The sequence below is a fragment of the Nelumbo nucifera genome, chromosome 3 (genome assembly GCF_055504915.1).
Source record: "Nelumbo nucifera cultivar China Antique chromosome 3, China Antique-T2T, whole genome shotgun sequence".
In the NCBI taxonomy this organism is placed as follows: domain Eukaryota; kingdom Viridiplantae; phylum Streptophyta; class Magnoliopsida; order Proteales; family Nelumbonaceae; genus Nelumbo; species Nelumbo nucifera.
In genome coordinates this window covers 70,343,192-70,363,053 of record NC_142651.1, presented here as the reverse complement: position 1 = coordinate 70,363,053, position 19,862 = coordinate 70,343,192, and the positions used below count along the sequence as shown (strand labels likewise).

The following is a 19,862-nucleotide window of genomic DNA, read 5'->3' as shown; positions in this document are numbered from 1 at the left end:
TATAAATTTTATTATTTAGTTTAATAAATTAATTAATAATTTATTTCTCTCTCTCTTGATCCTTATTTTTTGGGTTATCAACGAGTTAGGTCTAGTGTGGTATAGCATGTACCTATCCCGTCCCAATAATTAATGTAATTTTATTTATTTATTTATTTTATTAAACCAAATTTTTTATTTATATATTTTAATACATTACATACACTATTATGTATAAACTTTTATTTGTTTGATTCAACCCGACACCAATAATAAATGAATATTTAGTTATTTTATTAAATTCAATTATTGATTTGTTTATTTTACAAAATTAAGTAAGGTATTATTCATATATTTATAATTATTGAACTTACCAAATTATTCATGTAATTAATAATTTATTTAATTATGAAGTTATTTCAAGATCTCTCCCTCAGCCAAATATTTAGGGCTCTCAATAGGTTGGGTCTCATTTGGGATTAAAATTATTAACTGGTTAGGCTAGGGTTGGATTGGGATTTGCGTTTATATCAATATAACATATTTATGCCCTAGTTTCAGTCCGGATTGAACTTCGGGCCTAGATCTTGAGCATGAGCCCGACGTTCATATTGAGCCCAGAGCACGGTGAGGAAATTCCTTGTTTCTCTCTCATTTTGTCACCTAATTATTTATATTGTTATTCTATTAAGTTAAAAAAAATTTATTTATTGAATTTACTAAATTATTTACTTTATAAGCTAATTCTTTCTCTCTCTCTCTCTCTCCCCCTCCCTCCCTTTGCGAGTTACATAATAAATTTTTTTTTTATTTTCTTATTTTTTATTTATTATTATTTCTTTTAGTTTTTTTTGAAATTTAAATTCAAATTAAATAATTTGGACAATATCTTAGTTAACAATTAGTTATTCAATTAAATAACAAAAAAAAAGAAATTAAATAAGGCAACAACTAATTATAATAAATAGAAAATAAAAGAAATAGTTATGCAAAAAAGAGAAATTAACTATTACCAAAATAAATTCTAACAAGAAAATTGCTATTCTAAAAATTAAACAAAAGAAATTTATGCGGTAATAATTAAAATAAAATAAAATAAACAATTTTTTTTTCTGTTTTTTTATCTAAAAGAAAAGAAAAACACAAACCTAATAAGATAGAAATTCGAACAAGAAATTAAAATAAAGAAAGAAAATTTGATCTAGAAGAAATAAAATGGAAGAAAAATACTACTAAAAATAAATAAATCGGATCTAGAAAAAAAACTTAAATAAAAATTCGAAAATCACTATTCTACAAAAAAAGAGTTCGAAAGCAAAAATAAAAATATCAATAAGAAAATGGAATGACCACCTAAAACGCAATCTAATTTCTCTTCTCTTCTCTTTTCTTCCGTAGTTAGGCAATGCTCCGGTACCCTACCTTTCGCTATTACGTCCTGCAAAATCAAAGAGAAACAATAACTAAAATGAGATTAAAAATCAAGTAATCAAACGAAAATAAAAAAATATTGAAACAGATTAGGAGAAAGCAAATAAAATTTTTTCTCCGTTGCTTCCCCGGCAACGGCACCAAGAACTTGGTGTTTGCGGAAGCATGTCGTTAACCACTTCGGAAGACCAGTTTTAATATTTATAATTTTTTTTATTCTCAAACAATTCCAAATGTAGTAAATGGTGAGAACGGGTCGTATTCACAGGGAAGCGAGGGAAAAATCGTTATTTACTTAAATATGAGAAAGAGAACACAATTTAGAGTTGCAGAAACACATAATTTAATTAATTAAACTATAATTCATTAAAATAAAATTCGAAACTATGTTGGAAGTGAAAAGTGCAGAAAAATAAATAAATAAAAGGAACGAAATAAAAAGTCTATAATCCAATTAGAGGTAGTAGTCTCCGGATCTCTCCTTTGACCCTCGAACTTCTCGAGCTAGGCCTCCCGTCTTACCTGGCTGAATTCCAGATTTGCAGAAAAGAAAACAAAAATCTAATTGAATGAAAGTAAATTGTAGAAAGGAAAAAACAGAACTGGAAATGAAAGAATGGAAATTAAATCTAAGACTAATGGTTGGGATCTGAATCCAAAGGTGGCAGTAGTGGTGTTGGCGAACTCCAAGTAGGAACGCCTCCTCTTGTTTGGGCATCATTCCCTTCCTCTACCCTTGAACTTCTCAATATCAGCCTTCCGTCTTATTTGGGGGCAGAGTCCAACCCTTTCTCAGGAGCCCTTGGGTCATTTTTATAGAGAATGGTGGATACAATTGGGATTAGAGAGAAAGAGGGGGCGGTAACTGGGTTTTAACAAAGATATGGGCACCCTAGGGTTTCTAATGAAGGGTTATGATGGTTTTAGGATGACCCTAAGGTTGAAAAGAAAAGAAGAGGGTGCCTAATATTTTGTAGGGGTGAGATTTGGGCGCCCATAAATAAATGGTGGAGATTGAGGCGCCTAGGACTGAAAGGTGGACATTAAAAGAGGTGGGTGGCACCCTAGAGTTTAAAAGCTACAAAAAGAGTGCCCTAGAATGAGTGGTGGAGATTAGAAGGAGTGAAGGGTGGAGATTAAATAGCTGGGGGCGGCTAGGGTTTGCTAAGGAGGAGAAAAATAGGTTAAAAGGCACCCTAGGGTTTGCTAAGGAGAGGAGAGCATGCTAATACAGTATGAGGGGCGCCAAACTGGGTTTAGCAGATAGAAGGTGCCTTCCTGGTCTCAGTTTTTCACAAAAACACCATCTCTCTCAACTGGACTTCACACCAACTTCCAGAAAATTGCTGCAATTCAGCCATGAAACTTTATTAGTTTTGCACAAAATTTGCAAAGAGACCCTCAGGGGACACAACATTGAAATTAACTAGGAAAATGACACAATTTGACTATTATAAGACCGAAAATACCCTTAATGATGCCCTTAAGGCATCAAAATGTGAAGTTATCAATATCAACTATCATCTTGCCCTTGGCTTTTAGCGGTGCTACATAGCACTTTCTGGTTTCTAGTTGGTCTCCTCACAACACTCCTATACCTGTGTCTGTTGGGAATTTCAACGCGAGGTGGCATGTTGAGACCACAGTTCGCAATGCATGTAAGATTGGTCATCCCAAAATTACGTTATAAGGCGATGAGGAGGCAACCACCAGAAAATCTTGTTCAAAGCACACTGTGTGGGGCGGCAAGCCTGCCTCAACTAGCACTCTTGCTATGCTAATCAAGCGAACTACCTCGCCACTGAATCCCACCAGCGGTATGTTAGCGGGTTGCAGGTCGGCTTTACTAAGTTCCATTCTCTTGAAGGCTTCTACGAACAAAATGTCTGTTGAGTTGCCTGAATCCACTAAAATCCTCTTCACTCTAAAGTAATTTATTAGTAGCTTTACTACCAGTGAGTTGTCATGGGGTAATGGATCCCCCGCATATCATCCTCTGTAAAATAAATTACTTCCTCGTTCCGGGGGCACTTGCACGGCTAGCTACCCTCTTGCTCTACTATTGAGCCTCCGATGATTACATTTATGGTCCCTTGGACCTGCCTCGCTAGTGACTGCTGGTTTTGGAGAGCTAGCTCCTACTGTCTGCTGCTTTGGGGCGCCTCCCTGCTAGTTCTTGTTTCAGGTTGCCGTTCATCTTTGATGAAGCACCTCAGATAGCCTCTTTTGATGAGATCTTCAATTTCATTCTTCAAATTCCAATAGTGTTTAGTATCATGTCCGACAACTTTGTGAAAATGGCAATATTTATTTGGGTTCCGAGTGATAGGATCCCCCTTCATCTTGGGTGGCCATTTCACGTAATCGTTGGATTGGATTTGCATCAAGATCTCCTTCCTCTTAGTATTTAATAGGGTAAACACTCTGGTGTACGCCGGTGGCATTGCTGTTTAGTGGTTGTTGTTGACCGTTTCTTGGCATCTGTTGGCTATTTCGTGACACCTACTGGATGGGTACCTATGGGAGTCGCGGTTGTTGATATTGCTATTGCTATGGACGCAGTTGCCGCTACTGCTATTGCTACTGTCCGACGATAAAGGCAAATCGATTCTCCTAGGATTTGAGCTGTTCGGTCATAGTCTGTACACATCTCACCATATCATTGAACTGCTGGATGTTGATTGCTTCCGGGGCTGCTACGGGATCCATGGCTAGAGGTGGCATAACCGCATTTTCTTGTACTTTGGTCGGTGGCAAAGGAACATCGATTTGGCCTAATGTGATAATCGAAATTGGCCATTGATATTGTTATTAGCAGAAGGATTGTTTGAGGATGCCATTGAAGATGGTTTTTCAGAAAAAAAATAAGAGAAGGGAAGAAATAGAAGAAGGGAACACTAGCTTTTCACTACATTTCCCACAAACGGCGCCAATTGGTGATGTGTAATCTAGTCGCTCCCTCGTGTTTAGTGACTGGGCTCGAACAAGGTTTTGACCTAGCAATGTCGAGCTATTCTGCCAAGCTGGTTTCAGTGTGTCCGAGCTAGCTGAGTCGAGCTGTGAAGAAGAGAAGAGTGAGAGTGCCTAGGTAATGTTTACCCAAGGGAATACTCCGATGCTTATGTCAATAAGGGAATTATGTGAAGAATATATGAGAGAGCTTCAGTACTTGAGTGCGCATACCTTTTAAGTGGATTTGGAGTCCTTTTACAGCTACCTAGGGTTCAAGTGCCATCAGGCAACGTCTTTGAGTCTTTTGCGAAGCTGTTTCCACAGTTCAGGCCATGTTGGAGTGCCAGTTGTTAGATTTGCGTGGCGGTTACAAGTTGCCTGCAAGACTTGTGGCGCACGATTTGGCGAGATATTCCTATCCTCACGGTAATGGTATACTGAGGGTGCAACGCACGGAACGGTTTAGACGAGCTTATGTTGTCAGCGGCCCGAGCTTGGCCACGCACCTGATGTCGATTGCCATGTGTTAATTTGGCGAGCTGCTTTGCTGATTAGGACGCTGTATCGTCAACAACATCCACGTGTTGTATTTGCGCGGGGTGACAAAAATGTCCCTCATCACTTTCTAACCTTTTTCATCCCATCAAAACGCAGACATTTTCCAAAACGGTGGATATTTGTTTGCCTTTTTTCTTGAAATGGTAACCAAATCATAATTCTTTGATTTTGGTTGTCCGTTGGTCGTCCATAGCTTCATACCGTAGATCTTAGGATGCTCATCTATGTCGTAGGGAAGAGCCCTCTCCACCACCTAATACTGGTGAAATCTGAAAGTCACCATTTCTGCGAGGGGAGAGGAAATATTAAAACCCTAGAAGTTTCTTTTCTCTCCCCAGTGGCTTACTAAGTCTTGTTAAGATGACTCTCAAGTCTCAACGGCAACTTAGAGCTTAACAGCGACCATCAACTCTTCCGATCTCTTATCTCTTTGCACCGACAACCATCACTATGCAAGTCTGCAATACTCCATATCTCTTGTAACCGCGACCTTAGGCTTGCAGCGGCAACTTCCACCCACCTGAGCGGCAGCTGAATCGGAGTAGGCTCTCTTGGATCTTGCAAATTCCATTGAAACCGAATATGTATTAGTGAGGTTTCTGTTTTGAGTCTCGGTGAATAGCCCAATCCCTTGCCCGTGGAAGTTATGCCGCATGAAATCTCTTGGGATTTTAGTCAAGCAAGCCTGGAGTTAGGGTTTTTCTACATAAACATCTTTCAAATTTGGAGTCTAGAAATTTGAAAGTAGAGAGTAGATGTATGGTATGGACTATTAAAGAAGTTGGAACGAGATCCAAAGACATTACTTGGAGAAAATTAGTTTTATTTTTGTGCAGCACTGAAGGCATCAAGGGAAAGAGCCGTTGGTTATCTCCTAGAAACAATTCTGATCGGGTGAGAGTGCAGAAGAGTGGGGCGAGACTTCTTCTACAAAGAAACTGAAGAGCTTTGGGACGAAGAAGTGGAACGCTGTCGCTCTTAAGCCTGGGGTACATTATAAATCCTTACTCTATCTTTCTCTCTTTCATACTAAACCCTAGTTTCTACTTTCTATTTCGCCCTCTTTTGGTGTTATTGTTTCATTTTCTTGGGTACTAGGGATTTCAATCTGCTGTTTGATTGTGGTAGATATCGTTGTGGGATTGTGCAATTTGTTAGGAATCACATCATGGATCTCTGTGAGTAAAATATCTTAAGCTTCAGTGTTCTTCGATCTCTCTTCGTGATTTGTTTTGTGGTTATTGTTTTGGTTTTGTTTGATCAGGCATTGAGTGCCAGGCGAAACAAGCAGGCGCATTGACAGTGTGTACCCTGGCCTGAAGTATGTATGAATATGTCAATGTATTTCTTTGATTTCTATAACCATAGATCGTAAGGAAAAAACCACAAAAACAAAATAAGGAACAACACATACACTCCGGGGCAGCATTTAGTGAGATTTTTTTCTTTTTCTTTTTTTTTTTTTATTGGCCACACAAAAGAAATCTTTTCATAATTTTAATCCAGAATGTAGGTTTTTCAAGAAGATATCTGGATGGTGGTCAATAGTTCTGTTTGAACTTTGAACTCTCTGAAAAAATGATCCATGAATCAAATGATCTAAAGACATTGGGTCATGCAAGCTTTTGCTGTAAGCCCTCTTTATGTAGGAGCCATCAAATTATGGGTCTTGATATTTTAGTATTTGCTATATGGTAAATATTCGAGGTCCCAGACTCCCAGTTAGCAACTTTGGGTCCCCTGTTTCCATATACGAGCCAATCTCTTCATCCTAGTCTTCTTTAATGGAAAACAAGGATGATGTGCCTAAAGGAGATAAGCTTCTTGTAGGCTCTTGTTATTTGTAAGGTGCCTCTCCACCTGCCAAGTATCTCTCTCCCCAAATAGGCTTCCATGCATTGCCTCATTGGATTTGTTGGCTTTTGTGGAAATTGGTACCATGGGATTCTTATAGGTGGTGCATAATTCATTTAGGGAAGGTTTCCCCTAAGTCAATTATATGGTTAATGTAATTCTTTCCCCCTTTTGGTGTTTAATCATAATCTACATTGTAGCAAGCTAGGTGGATTAAGCTAGATTTTCAAGGACCATAGATCTAGTGTGCTTGGGTTGTTGGGGTTGTCTTCCTAGGGAATTAGACATTGGTCTTAGGATTGTTAACTTTTCAATTGCTTGACCATCATCAACCTGGCTCTTTTAGAAGAAATGGATGAAAAAGAAAACAAAATTGATGCTACTTATGAGTAGACCTGTTCATGGGCCTGGTGGCCCGACGGGCCGGCCCGGCCCCCGGACAGGCTTGAACACCTATATAGGCCTGCGGGCTTAACCTCGGGCCAAAAAGCCCGGCCCGCAATAAATTCGAGCCGGGCTCGGGATTTGCCAAAATAGCCCGGCCCGACCTATAAATAAACCTAAAAACCCTAATTGAATACCCCTCTTTTTTTCACCCCTTTCCCTTCTTTTTTCAACCGAATTCTTCTTCTCCACATCCTCTTTCCCTTCTTTATATATATTTTTTTAATATAAATAAATTTTGAATTTATATATTTTTTTAATGTAAATAAATTCTGATTTATATTGATTATTGAATAGGAAAAATTTCTAATTTTTTTTATTAGGTCGGGCTTCGGGCTCGGGCTCGGGCTTCGGGCTTCGGGCTTTTTATTAGGGCCGGGCTCGGGCTCGGGCCTAACATATTTCTGTTAATGAAGAGTAAAAGCCCGGCCCGAGCCCGGCCCGGCCCGGCCCATGAACAGGTCTACTTATGAGTTATGGCTTAGAATATTACTGGTTGATTTTATCTTTCCCCAAGAATTACATTTATATTTCCATACATGCTAAGGAGAGGGATGATATTCAGATCTTGCACTAATATCAGAAATATATAATAGAAAAATAGGATAACGAGAGATAGTTGATTCCTAACTCCTAAGTTTTATTCATAACTAATTCTTAAACTTTTATTAATGGCTTAGTTGCTTACCCTTGCATAAAGACATGAATATGACTAACATTAACAAAGAAACTTGTACTTCTTTCTATATATGGATAGAACCCACAACTCCTTTTCTGTGGTGTTTAAAGAAGCTTGCCTTAGAGTTTTAAAGAACACGAGGATCAAAGGCTGATTTTTTCTAATACTAAAGAAACCACAATCAATGGAATTCCTAAAGTTGTTTTTTGAAGATAAATAAAAGGGAAAATTCCTGATTAGTACTCTGTTCTTTGGGCCTAGTGCCACTTTGGCCCTTGTACTTTAAAATGCAACAATTTAGTACTTGAACTTTCAAAACCTTCCAATCCAGTACCTGCCGTTAGTCAGCCATTAAGGGGCATGCAAAAGGACACAAATGCCCTTCAAGTGTCATTCAATTTTCTTATCAACCGTTAGAACTAGTTTCCTTCCTTTCTCCCACCACTCCAACAACCATCGATAAATCTAACCCTGTAAACCATATCCACCTCCTTTCTCCCGCTTGTTAATAATGGCGGATAGGATCCACCTATTTGCAATCATTCAGTTACTACCAAATGGTACAACACTAAGCGATCATTTTGTAGCCTACGGGCCCCCACTCCCATTGAACAGCAGTGTGTAGGGCCCAAAGCCTGTAAAACATCCACGAAATGTGTTGCATGTCATGCAAAAGTGGGTTGGACTGGACACAAGGCTCGGAAGCAATTATACTTCGGTATCGAGCCAGATGTGGGATGGGATAGTCATCACTCAAGCTGATTTTCAAGCTCTTCAAGCCTTCAAACGCAAATTAGTAGATCATCTAGGAATATTACGGAGCTGGAATGACAGTGGCTTCGGAGCTTGTTCAGGAGGATGGGCAGGGATCAAGTGCGTTAAAGGCCAGGTTATAGTGATCCAGCTCCCTTGGAAGGGATTGAGCAGCCATATCACCGAGAAGATTTCCCAACTTCAAGCTCTTAGAAAGATTAGCATGCACAACAACACTATCACATGCCTGATTCCTACATCTCTGGGTTCCTCCCCAATCTAAGAGGTGTTTATCTCTTAAACAACCAACTTGTAGGTTCAATTCCTCCTTTGGTTAGTTCCTGTCCATTGCTTTAGACTCTTGACGTTAGACTTTTAGGTTCAACGGACTTGCAGAAATCCCCTGTAGCTCTAAAACTAGAGACCCCTAAGTATTTCCTGTCTCCTTCTGCCAATGCGGAATGCTCCTGTTTCTGCTAAATCTTCACCCAAGCCTCCTTCCTTTGGCATCTACTTTCCTCACTCTTGGAATCGTAAAACATTGAGGTCATTGAGGGACACAACAAATGAGACATAACCCTTCAATAGCATGTATCATGGTTCAATATTAAGGTAGAAGATAATCTTCTTGAGGAAGCGGTTGTAGATTATAATGAGCAGGATACTTATTTCTGTAGAAGAAGATGATGAACAGTGTTTTGAAGGGTAATTTTGTCAGTTTCAAAATATTTAATTTGTACATGTCGTCACGTGATACACAGCTGATGGTCTATTAACGGCGGGTACTGGATTGGCACATTTTAAGGTTCAGGGACCGAAGTGGCAATAGACCTAAAGTATATGGTACTAATCGGGAATCCTAAATAAAATATAAAATTTATTCAAATAAGAAGAACAAGGTATAGAAAAGGTGATGAGAAATCACCTATACCCAAAAAAAACAGAAAAACCAACCCAAAGCTGGTGTAGATTAAACCCCAACCATCCTTCCTAAAATAAAAGAGGGTAAAATGCCCACCCAAGTGTAAACAACACAACAGAAAAAACCACCAAACATCTTTGGTTCACCTACACCTAGTTGGGTTTAGACCTGATCTAGTCACACTCCCATCCCGTGTTTACCCAAAGCTGGTGTAGATTAAACCCCAACCATCCTTCCTAAAATAAAAGAGGGTAAAATGCCCACCCAAGTGTAAACAACACAACAGAAAAAACCACCAAACATCTTTGGTTCACCTACACCTAGTTGGGTTTAGACCTGATCTAGTCACACTCCCATCCCGTGTTTACCCAAAGCTGGTGTAGATTAAACCCCAACCATCCTTCCTAAAATAAAAGAGGGTAAAATGCCCACCCAAGTGTAAACAACACAACAGAAAAAACCACCAAACATCTTTGGTTCACCTACACCTAGTTGGGTTTAGACCTGATCTAGTCACACTCCCATCCCGTGTTTTTTGAAAATAAAACTTTTATGATTTAAAAATACAAAAAAGTATAAAATGAAGATTTTCTTGTTGTGGTTCATCTCATGTAACCTGGTCAAAGCCCTACCGTTTTGAGAGAAGAATAAGTCAGCTGAAGACAATCACTTAAGAACTTCTTTTTTGAGTTCTTAAGATGACCTTGCTAGTTGGGATATTTAACACAGTATGCAAGGCTAGTCCTCTCTTCACTCTTTCCATTGTTTTTAATCACTCCTTGGACCATTCAATTGAGCCAATCTTCTTTGACTTTGCCCTTTCGAGTTAATCCCTTCTGTTTTGTCTTCGGTTATATTTAGTCATTCACCCATGTCAACTGTTTTAAGTCAGTAGATGAACTTTATTTATTAATGCCTCGCATATGCTATGATTTCTGTACATGGTAACACGGATATGGATATGGGAAATGGGGATACGATATGGTATTTATAAAACACGATGCAAGTACAAATGTCATAGGATACTATACAATACAATGCAATACAACCTATTTTTTAGGTCTAATAATTTCAGTCATGAGCAATGTTTTATGATGCGGAGGCGTGATGCGTGGCGTTCCACTACCTAGAGGTGTGAGGCGTAGTTCAGAATGTAAGAGCCGCAAGACTCCTGAACACATTGAGGCGTAAGCTTCCTTAAGAGGAGGGGGGTCAAGAGGAAGAAGGAAGAGGAAGGGGATGAGGAAGAAGAGGAAGGGGGGGATCTCATTTTTTCTTTATCTTAAATAATAAACTTTTATATTAAGAAGAATAAAGGTGCACTACACTAGTTGAAAGGGGGCGAAGCCCCCTAGCCGAAGGGGCCAGGGGCAGGCAGACCACTTTTTTTCCCTTGTCTTTTCTTCCCTTCCCTTCCCTTTCATTTTCTCTTTTTTTTTCTTCTCTTTCATTCTTTTTCTTTCTCTTCCATTTCTTTTCTTTATAGATCAAATGTAGATACAAGAGAATAGGGGAGGGATAAGCTTTCTTAAACTTCCCCAACAAAAACACAAACATACAATAAAGTCCAAAGCAAGTTTCTCCTTCCTATCCCTTATTTAGCAAGTACTACAACAAAAGAGTTAGCACTTCTCGTCACCCATTGGAATCTCATTTCCTTATTTTGGTTTAGCCATTTAAATATCCTTTTTTCATTTACATAATTCCATAACCTAGTTTCTTCTTTTTGTAGCCAATTAGTCACCAACATAAAATCATCTCTAACAAAATCAGTCTTCTAATATTTAGGCCCCGTTTGGTTAGCGGGTGTAGGGGTCAAATCGGAATCAAAATGGGCTATTCCAGTTCCAACTGTTTGGTTGTGTTGATTCAGATTCCCATTCCCATTCTAGTTGGAATGGCATTCCCTCATTTGAGGGACTGGCCCTTTCCTTCCCTTCCTTTGGGAATGAAATCCCACTCTTGCTAATTTCAATTCCCATTTCCATTCTTGTCTGAACCAAACAGACTATGGGAATAGTAGTGTTTTAAAAGCACAAGGCACAAAAAAGGCGAGGCGCTCTCCTTTTTGAAGCAAGGCGCAAAAGTACAAAAAAAAATGCTAAAAAATAAAAAAGTTAGAAAATTCAAAAAAATGCAAAAAAATTCAAAAAGAAATATTAAACATAATATTACTAAAAATATAAAGTTAAATTTTAAAATAATGCTTTAAAAAACCTATTATCTAAAATTAAAATACATAAACATAAGATGTAAAGCATATTCAAATGAGAATTTAAAAATAAAATCGAACATATAAAACATTTTCAAGCATCACTCAATTGCAGTACTTCACATAGCTATGTAATGTAAAACATATTACATTCTTGATTCTACGAGCCGCCTTTGTGCCATGCCGCTCGAGGCAAGCCCAAACAAGTCCACACTAGGTCTTAAATTCTTAGTTTTCACACAAAAAATAATGATTTTATAGTTTTAGTTGCTTTTTAATAATACATTTTATTAGGATGAATGAATGAACAACATTACCAAATTGGGGGTACTGTTGAAGGGCATAGGACTTAGGCGAGGCGCATTTCAGGGTATGCGCCTCGCCTGTGCGCCTAGGCGCGCCTTTTAAATCACTGGGGAATAGACCATTCCGATTCTGATTTCGAAGGGTTTTGATTCCGACTGCGGACCAAACGGACCCTTAGCTCATTTTGCCCTTTGCACTCCTTGCAGTATGGCCATAATCTCAACTCCAAGTGAGTGACCTGTATCATTTGGCCTTGAAATTAAAGCAACAACTTTTTCTTCATCTTTGAAAACACATCCAATTTGTTGTATTATAATAATACTTTAGGTATCGAAAGTTCTTAATTAATTTATTGTTATATGCATTACTATAAGCTTAACATAATTCTAGGTTGAGAAGATAATGCTGTGACAATCATGAAAAGATGATTGGTTTGTTGCATGAAATAGTTAACTTATGTGTAGAAATACGTTGGCAAACAAGTAGCAAATTGACCACCTGTACAATTACGAAGGGCAAGAGGAAAATTAAGGCCATATCCATGAGAGATTGGCTCTCAATAGTCAGTACAATTGTCAATGGTTCTTTATCTTTGTTAAGAATCAACCATTACTAAAACATGATATCTAGACCGATACAATTAGTGATATATAGGTTTGTAATTGCGTCGGATTTAGATCGGATCAAACCACATCAAAATCCAATCCTATTAGTGAAACTTTGAATTTGAATCTGGTTTAAAATCTGAAATATAGGACTTAGATCTGATTTGGATTTAATTCAGATCCACTTTATTATGTTTAAAATAAAGAAAATCTTAATAGATCAGATTTGGAAGACACAGTGGTTGATTGAAATTCAAGTAATTTAGTAAATCAAGGGGTGGAAAAGTCTGAGGGAGGCGGTGAGAATAACATCGAGGAGAAAGAAGAGGAGGTGGAGAGGGAGGGTATTATGGTTAGGGATCAGAATTTTAAGGGGAAGACGAAAGAAGTTGTTGGAACCTTAAATACAGTTAGAGAATTCAAAACACAGAAGAGCTAAAGAAGCCAACAACAAATACCGGTTTCAAAGGTTTTTGCAAGGATAAAAGGAGGAATGTTTGACCTTGGACCTAACAAGAAAGTAAGGAAATCCAGAAGTGCAGTCAGAAGACAACAAGAAGATGGCAATCAAAAAATTAACAAGTAGATTTGTTGAGTCGACATTTTTGGAGCTTGTTATGGGATCAGGAGGGTATTTGGTTTGTGATCGTTTGTTGTTACATGTAGTTTCTTTCTGCATTTTATGGGGTTTGATTTTGTGGGTCTGGTTTTGATGGGATGGTTTGGCATCTTAAGCTTTAGTACGAAGTCTTTGGGTGTTTTATCCTTTTCATTCCGGTGATTTTTATCACCTTTTCTTGTATTCTTTTTCTGTTTTAATTTAATTTTATTTATCTTCAAAAAATAAAGAAAATTTTAAAAAGTGTTTCAAAAGTTCAATACTTTTTAATTCATAAACATGTGATAAATTTATGGAATATAAAATATTTAATTATTAGTTATAAGATTTATATAACTACACATAAAGACGTGAAACTCTTTTTACACTTAAAGGTGGAGAACTTGAATTGTAATTTAGTGTTGACTCATCCTCAAGAAACAAAAAAAATCTTTGAGGTTTTGTCGCCCAGTGGGTGGTTGGATGAAGTTGAATTTTAATGGTTGTAGTGTGGGCTATTTAGGTCCCTTAGGAATTGGAGGGTGATTAGGGGTGAGGGTGGTATTCGATGTGCTCTGTATTCAGGGCCAATTGAACAAGGTGATTCAGTAAGGGCATAATTTTTATGGACTATTTTTTGGGTTAATAGCTAAAGTAAGGGCATAATTTTGGGTCAAGTAAGGGGTTCAAAGACAACATATGTATTGGGCAAAATTGTAATTTAGTGTTGGGTTGGTTTGTTTTGTAATTGGGTTTGCTACTTTTCCACAATTTGTTGTACCCCTTTTAATTTAAAAACTTAATGAATGAACAATTTTTTGTGTTTTTGATATAATAACTATATATAATATTTGTATATATATGCATAATAAATATTAATTGATCTATTTATTAAAAAAATGTAGGTCCTGAAATCCAAATACAAGTAATAGAATTGGATTGCAAATTGAATTTCAAATTTTTAGTCTCTTGGCATCTTTGCACATTTGTAGTGTTGAGTCCCTAAGGACTAAAGTTCGGTTTAGCTGTCCTCTAACTCTTAGGCTTTGGTTAGCTCTACTCCTGTTCAACAATCCCCTACCTTTGGTCTAACATATATTCAGTTCAACCACCCTACTATCCTCCCTTGCTTGTGGCCCAATCCCAACTTAGTTCAACCATCATATAGTCATCCCCTTCACCCAAACATTGTTACTTTAACCTCAACTCAATTCGAGTCCCATCTTATCCCTAACTTTCGGTCTAACCTCACCTAGTCTAGTGTCAAAAGAATAGTCTTTTGAACCTAGGAAAAATGCAATTCCTATTCAATATTTGAAGGTTCATTTGTTATCTTTATTAGTATTCAAAGAGTCATTACATGTCGTCTAGTCTCTAGTGTACCCATAGCATGGTTGAGTATTCCTTGTCTAGTCTAAGCTTCAACCTAGACCGTATTTGTAGAGTCATCTATTGGTCACCCAGACCTAGTTGCATCTTGACCTGATCTAGTCACAGTTCCAACCCCCTTCACTTGTTCAACCCAAACCTGTCATATTTTGACCTTGTTGAGTCATCCTATAGTCACCTTATCCCCCAATTTAACTTAAGATTGCTCTAGTTCAAAACCTGTTTGATCCATCATTTACAAGCCTTTTAGGTCATGGCTCATGCACAGCTAATCTTGTCTACACCTAGTCTTGTCCATACCTTGTTAAACCAGTTTCATCTTGTTGAGTCATCTTTGTTAAGCCATTTGGCCTCATAGGCCCTTGGTTCAAGTCGAACCCAATCCAGTAAAGAGGATTTTAGTCAATCTTTTTCCTTTCTTATTGAAAACAGTAGGCGCTGCTTTTCTACTTGTTTTGTTAATAATGCAGTCCCAATTTCGTTGTCCACTATTGTGCTTAATGAATCTCCTTGAGCATGAGCTCTTTGAAATTGACGTGTTAAATTTCTCCTACTATAAGGGGCAAGCCCAATGCATCATGGGGAAACTGGTCTTCCATCTCTAATCCTATGGTCTCCTCTGAGATGTGCTTTACATGAGAGTAATTCTAACTTGAGAAGGTAGAATTGGTTCTTTGATTTTTTCACTTAATCTTATTGTGTTATGGCTAGATCTAGGCCTAGAGGTGTAAAGAAAATGAAGTAAAAAAACACAAAAAGAGTATGAGTGGAGGCCCCAATCCTCAATCAGGGGTTGGTGTTATTTGAAGAATCGGGGATAGGTTTACCTCATAGAGTAGAGGCCCCAATTCTAACTTGGATTTTGTGCTTTTTATTCTATATTCCTTTAGAGTTTTGGTTCAATCGTGCAATCTCTCTTTCTCTCCCTCCCTGGGTGAATTGCTTGTTTTTTTTTGCTTTTTGAGTACCAAAACTTAAGACACTCTGCATTGACCAACTATGCTTGGGTGATGGTGCTCCTCATGTGCAATGAAAATAGAGAGGGCACATCCTCTATTGATATCCCAAACTCCCCAGACAACCTCAAAAAATGTGTGTATAACAGCAAAGGGCCAGTAATGGGTCCATACCTTTTTGATTTTTATATGCATATTTAATTTTGCAATGCTGGGCTTTCTTCCGGAACGACAACCTGTATTGTTGGTAATGATAGAATCCGGTAACCAGGTAATTCTTTTGATTTCAATTTTATTTTAATAAATTGAGGTGAAAGGCGAAAGGTCTATGCCTCACTAAAACTGAGGTTTACTCCCCCCTTGATCTCAGATTGAGGTTTCCGAGCCCAGGCGAAATTTGGCTCCTTGAGGCATGTGCCTCTTGCCTCTCCTCAACCGCCTTTTAAAACCATGCTCTAGAGCAATCTCAAGTTAGTGTTGTGATCTCAAGTTTGGCTTTCGAGGGAGGTGTATCTCAAGGTAGTGTGCTTTTTGAGTACCCAAAACTTAACACACTTGAGTTAATAGATTGAACATTCGCTTGAGAGAGGCTGTTCATTGCCTTGGGGTTTCACCAAACCAAGGCTGAATCCTAATCTAGTCGAATGGCCTAGAGAACTAATTGCTGAATCAATTCTGTGCATATTTAGCTTGTCTTCTCAACTTGCATGCAAAGTGTTTGATCCAATATGTTAGAGATTGTTTGCTAGTTAGGAATTCAGTTTTAGGTTAGATATACAATTCAGTTTATCAGATAATAGAAGGCTGATTTATTACTAGTAGTTGCTGCATAAGTCCTCGTGGGAAACAATACTCTATTCATCACTCTATTACTTGTGCGACTAGTGCACTTGCTAGTGTAGCAGATACGCATCAAGTTTTTGGCGCCGTTGCTGGGGACTTATTTCAGCTATATTAGGAACTATTAGCTACTGTTAATCTGATTCTTAATTCTGTATATTATGATTCAGACCTGTATACATTAACCTACATGTAGGTGATTTCTTCCTTCTTGCCAAATGCCTCTAGTTTAGGTTGCTGTTCTTGTTTCGGTAGAATGTAGTTTCTTGATTCTATAGATTACTGTTCTTATTTGATAGACTTCAGATATGTGTTTTGTAGGTAGAATTCTATAGGTTGCTGTTATAGATTTCAGATTTGTTTTGATAGATTTCTGATTTGATAGAATTCTCTATGAGGCTTTTCTTTTTAGGTAGCATTCAAATTTTTTTGTTCTTAGGTTCAAATCTGTATACATTAACCTACACTGCTGATAGTAGTTTTCTTTCCTATTGCTAATTTGCTTAGTCTTTGGTTGCTGTTCTAGTCTTGGTAGTGTAGCTGATTGTTCTGTATATTTTATAAAAATCTTATAGTTCAGATTAGTGTACATTGACCTTCATTGCTGAAATCAGAAATCTTCTTTCTTCTTGCCGATTGTCTCTATCTTAGGCTGCTGTTCTTGTTTTGGTAGTGTGCATTCTTCTTGATCTGATAGGGTACTTCTCTGATTTCAATCTTGTATATCAGATTTCAGATCTGTCTATATTAGCTTTCAGCATGCTGATTGTTCTTTTTCTTGAGGCTTTTCTTTTTAGGTAGATTGTTGTTCCCTTTGTTTTGTAGATTGCTGCTATATTAGTGTTTAACAGTCCCTATTTCTTAGGATTGCTGATTGTTTGATATATTGCTTTCTTTGATTAGTGTACATCTGTTTCTTTAGTACTTTGATAGAGGAGATGGCAGCAACCAACCATCAATGGCATTCCGAAAGAGCACAAGTTAAAAGGCAGTAATGTCTTCACAATGTGGACACATATACAACTCTATTTGCGCAAATAGGTGCTATCAGCAAGAAAATAGATGAGATGCAGATGGCAGCCATGCATGTGCAGTCCATGACTTGTGATTGGTGTGGGGGAGGCCCTATCAGTACTGAATGCCAAGTTCGCAATCAGTCTATGCAGCCTCCAGAACAGGTAGACTTTGTTGGTCACTTTCCAAGGCAGCAATACAGTCAGTACCCTTGTGCCTTTAACCCCGGATGGGGGGGATACCTGAATCAGTCATGGCCAAGTCAACATGTGGCGAATCCCTTCCCTCAAAACTTCTATTAGCCGGAAAAGAAATCTAACCTAGAGGAGCTGATGACCAAGTTCATAGCTAGTGCTGAAACAAGGTTTCAGATTCAAGAAGCAACAATAAAGAACTTGGAGAAGCAAGTCGGGCAGTTGGCACAAATGATTTCAGCAAGAATATCGGGCACTCTACTAGGTAATACTGAATTGAATCCAAGAGGTGGTGAGGAGCTGCCAGAGGTGGAGAAGAAGGCAAGGGCTGAAAACAAGGTTAGCATGTTGGCCGACACCCGTGAGCTTTGCATACAAGAGGGAGGAGCTGCAAGGGAAGAGAGTGAAAAGCTCCAAGGCATGGCAGCATACCTGAATGCCAATCCACAGTTTCAAGGGAAAAAGTGTCTCAAGTTGGATGGCTTGGATACCCTGCCAATACCAACAAGCAAGCCTTCAACCCAAGAGCCACCCCCCCTTGAGCTGAAGCAACCCCCTCCACATCTGGAATATGCTTTCTTAGAGGCACCATCAGCCTTACCAGTAATCATATCAGCAGCCTTAACCCAATTGCGGAAAGACAAATTGTTGCGGGTGTCTCGGGAACACACGACAACTTTAGTTCAGAAGATATCATTGATGATGAGGTTAGTGGATGTTTTCAGGCCAACGGTCAGTACCTCACTAGAACGTCGAGCTTCAGACAAAAAACAAGCGCTTGTTGGGAGGTAAACCAATACTGATGAGCAGTCATAAACTCTCTTAATTGTTTTCTGCTTTTCTTATTCATAGCATTTGAGTTCAGTTTTGTTGCTTAGGCTATTAATTGGGTAGATTGCTGCTTTCTCTGTGTTTTTGTTTGTCTCATTCATATCGTTTGAGTTGAGTTTAGTTTTGTTGTTGTCTCAGGATGTTAATTGAATAAGTTGCTGATCTCTCTTTCTAGTTTTATGTGATTCTTAGCAGCTAGAGGCTTCCTATCAAAAGAGCTATTGCAGAATTCAGAATAATCTTCCGGGAAGTCCTCTAAACCCCTCTCCTTACTTGATAATGTTCTTCATGCAATTACCCCTCATTGTTGGATTTATTGTTGCTGTCTAACACTAGGAACATTGTATTCATCTTAAATGTGGGGAAGTTAGACTGTGGCTATGCACTTCAATTAGCCCAACACTTGTATACATGCATTGATAGGCCAAATAGACTGAAAATCCTCTCGAGATCATTGCTGTTTATTAGGTGAATTCAAAGAGGGAATACAATGAGTTGAGGGAGACCAATGTATGTGTCAGTTTTTATTCTTGTGAATGATCCAACTGAGCACAATGCATGAAGTTAAGGGAGTTAAATATGACTTTCATCATGACCAGCCCTAACTACTTTCATGTGTATGATGCACTTGATTGATTTATTAATGATCACTCAAGCTAGTCCATATCTGAATTGCTAATGCATGAGGTTCAACAATTGAAAAAGGCAAAAGAAAAAAAAAAGAAAAAGGACAGTCCAATTGACTCCGCTGTCATGAACTGAATAGTAAAACTAGCGGTTTATGATGAGTTTAGTTCCAACTCCGCTATTCCGAGCTGAATAGTAAAACTAGCAACTTGGAATACGAGTATTGTTATCTGCCTCAAGCCTGTGACCAGTGTGAGATGGAGCATAAAATGCTCTCACACCAAAAGAAAAAAAAAAGAGAAAAAGAAAAAGAAGAAAGAAGAAAGAAGAAAATACCCCGTGTGAGATGGAGCATAAAATGCACTCACACAAAAAAAAAAAATAGGGGAAAGAACAAAAAAAAAATTCGGTGACGACTGAGATTCAAAGGGACAAAAGTTAGTTGAACATTCAATGAGGTGCAGTGACAGATTTGAGACCTAGCAAAGTGATGGTTAATTTTGGTGGTCAAGGAGTTGATTTACATATTGAATGGAAGTGAATGTTGGAGCTTGATGAATCTCTTATGTATGTGATAAGAATGGTAGTTCATAGGAATGGATCAAAATACTTACACAAGTTTCCCGAATACTCAATGCATTCTCCTCCTAAAAATTCATCCAGTAAATGGTGAGAATAAGGGGGGATGATCAGTTTATGGCTAATGTCTTTGCTTGAG

General features: G+C 38.1%; 1 protein-coding gene across 16 annotated transcripts in view; it reads left to right on the top strand.

Moving 5' to 3' along the window:
* The first annotated feature begins 5,050 nt into the window (after window positions 1-5,050).
* The window catches only part of LOC104590889 (uncharacterized), a 35,440-nt gene continuing 20,628 nt past the window's right edge, over window positions 5,051-19,862 (top strand). For 5 of the 16 annotated variants that reach the window (XM_088900828.1, XM_088900827.1, XM_088900825.1 and 2 more), the window contains exons 1-4: window positions 5,051-5,909; window positions 6,049-6,098; window positions 6,185-6,241; window positions 17,401-18,474. In XM_088900828.1, coding sequence (XP_088756954.1) covers window positions 17,825-18,474 — 650 coding nt within the window. In that variant the 5' untranslated portion in view covers window positions 5,051-5,909; window positions 6,049-6,098; window positions 6,185-6,241; window positions 17,401-17,824. Of the gene's footprint in view, window positions 5,910-6,018; window positions 6,099-6,184; window positions 6,242-17,381; window positions 18,475-18,655; window positions 18,769-19,862 lie in introns of those variants that run through there. The other 11 variants (XM_010249648.3, XM_088900822.1, XM_088900829.1 and 8 more) reach the window with 11 other exon arrangements.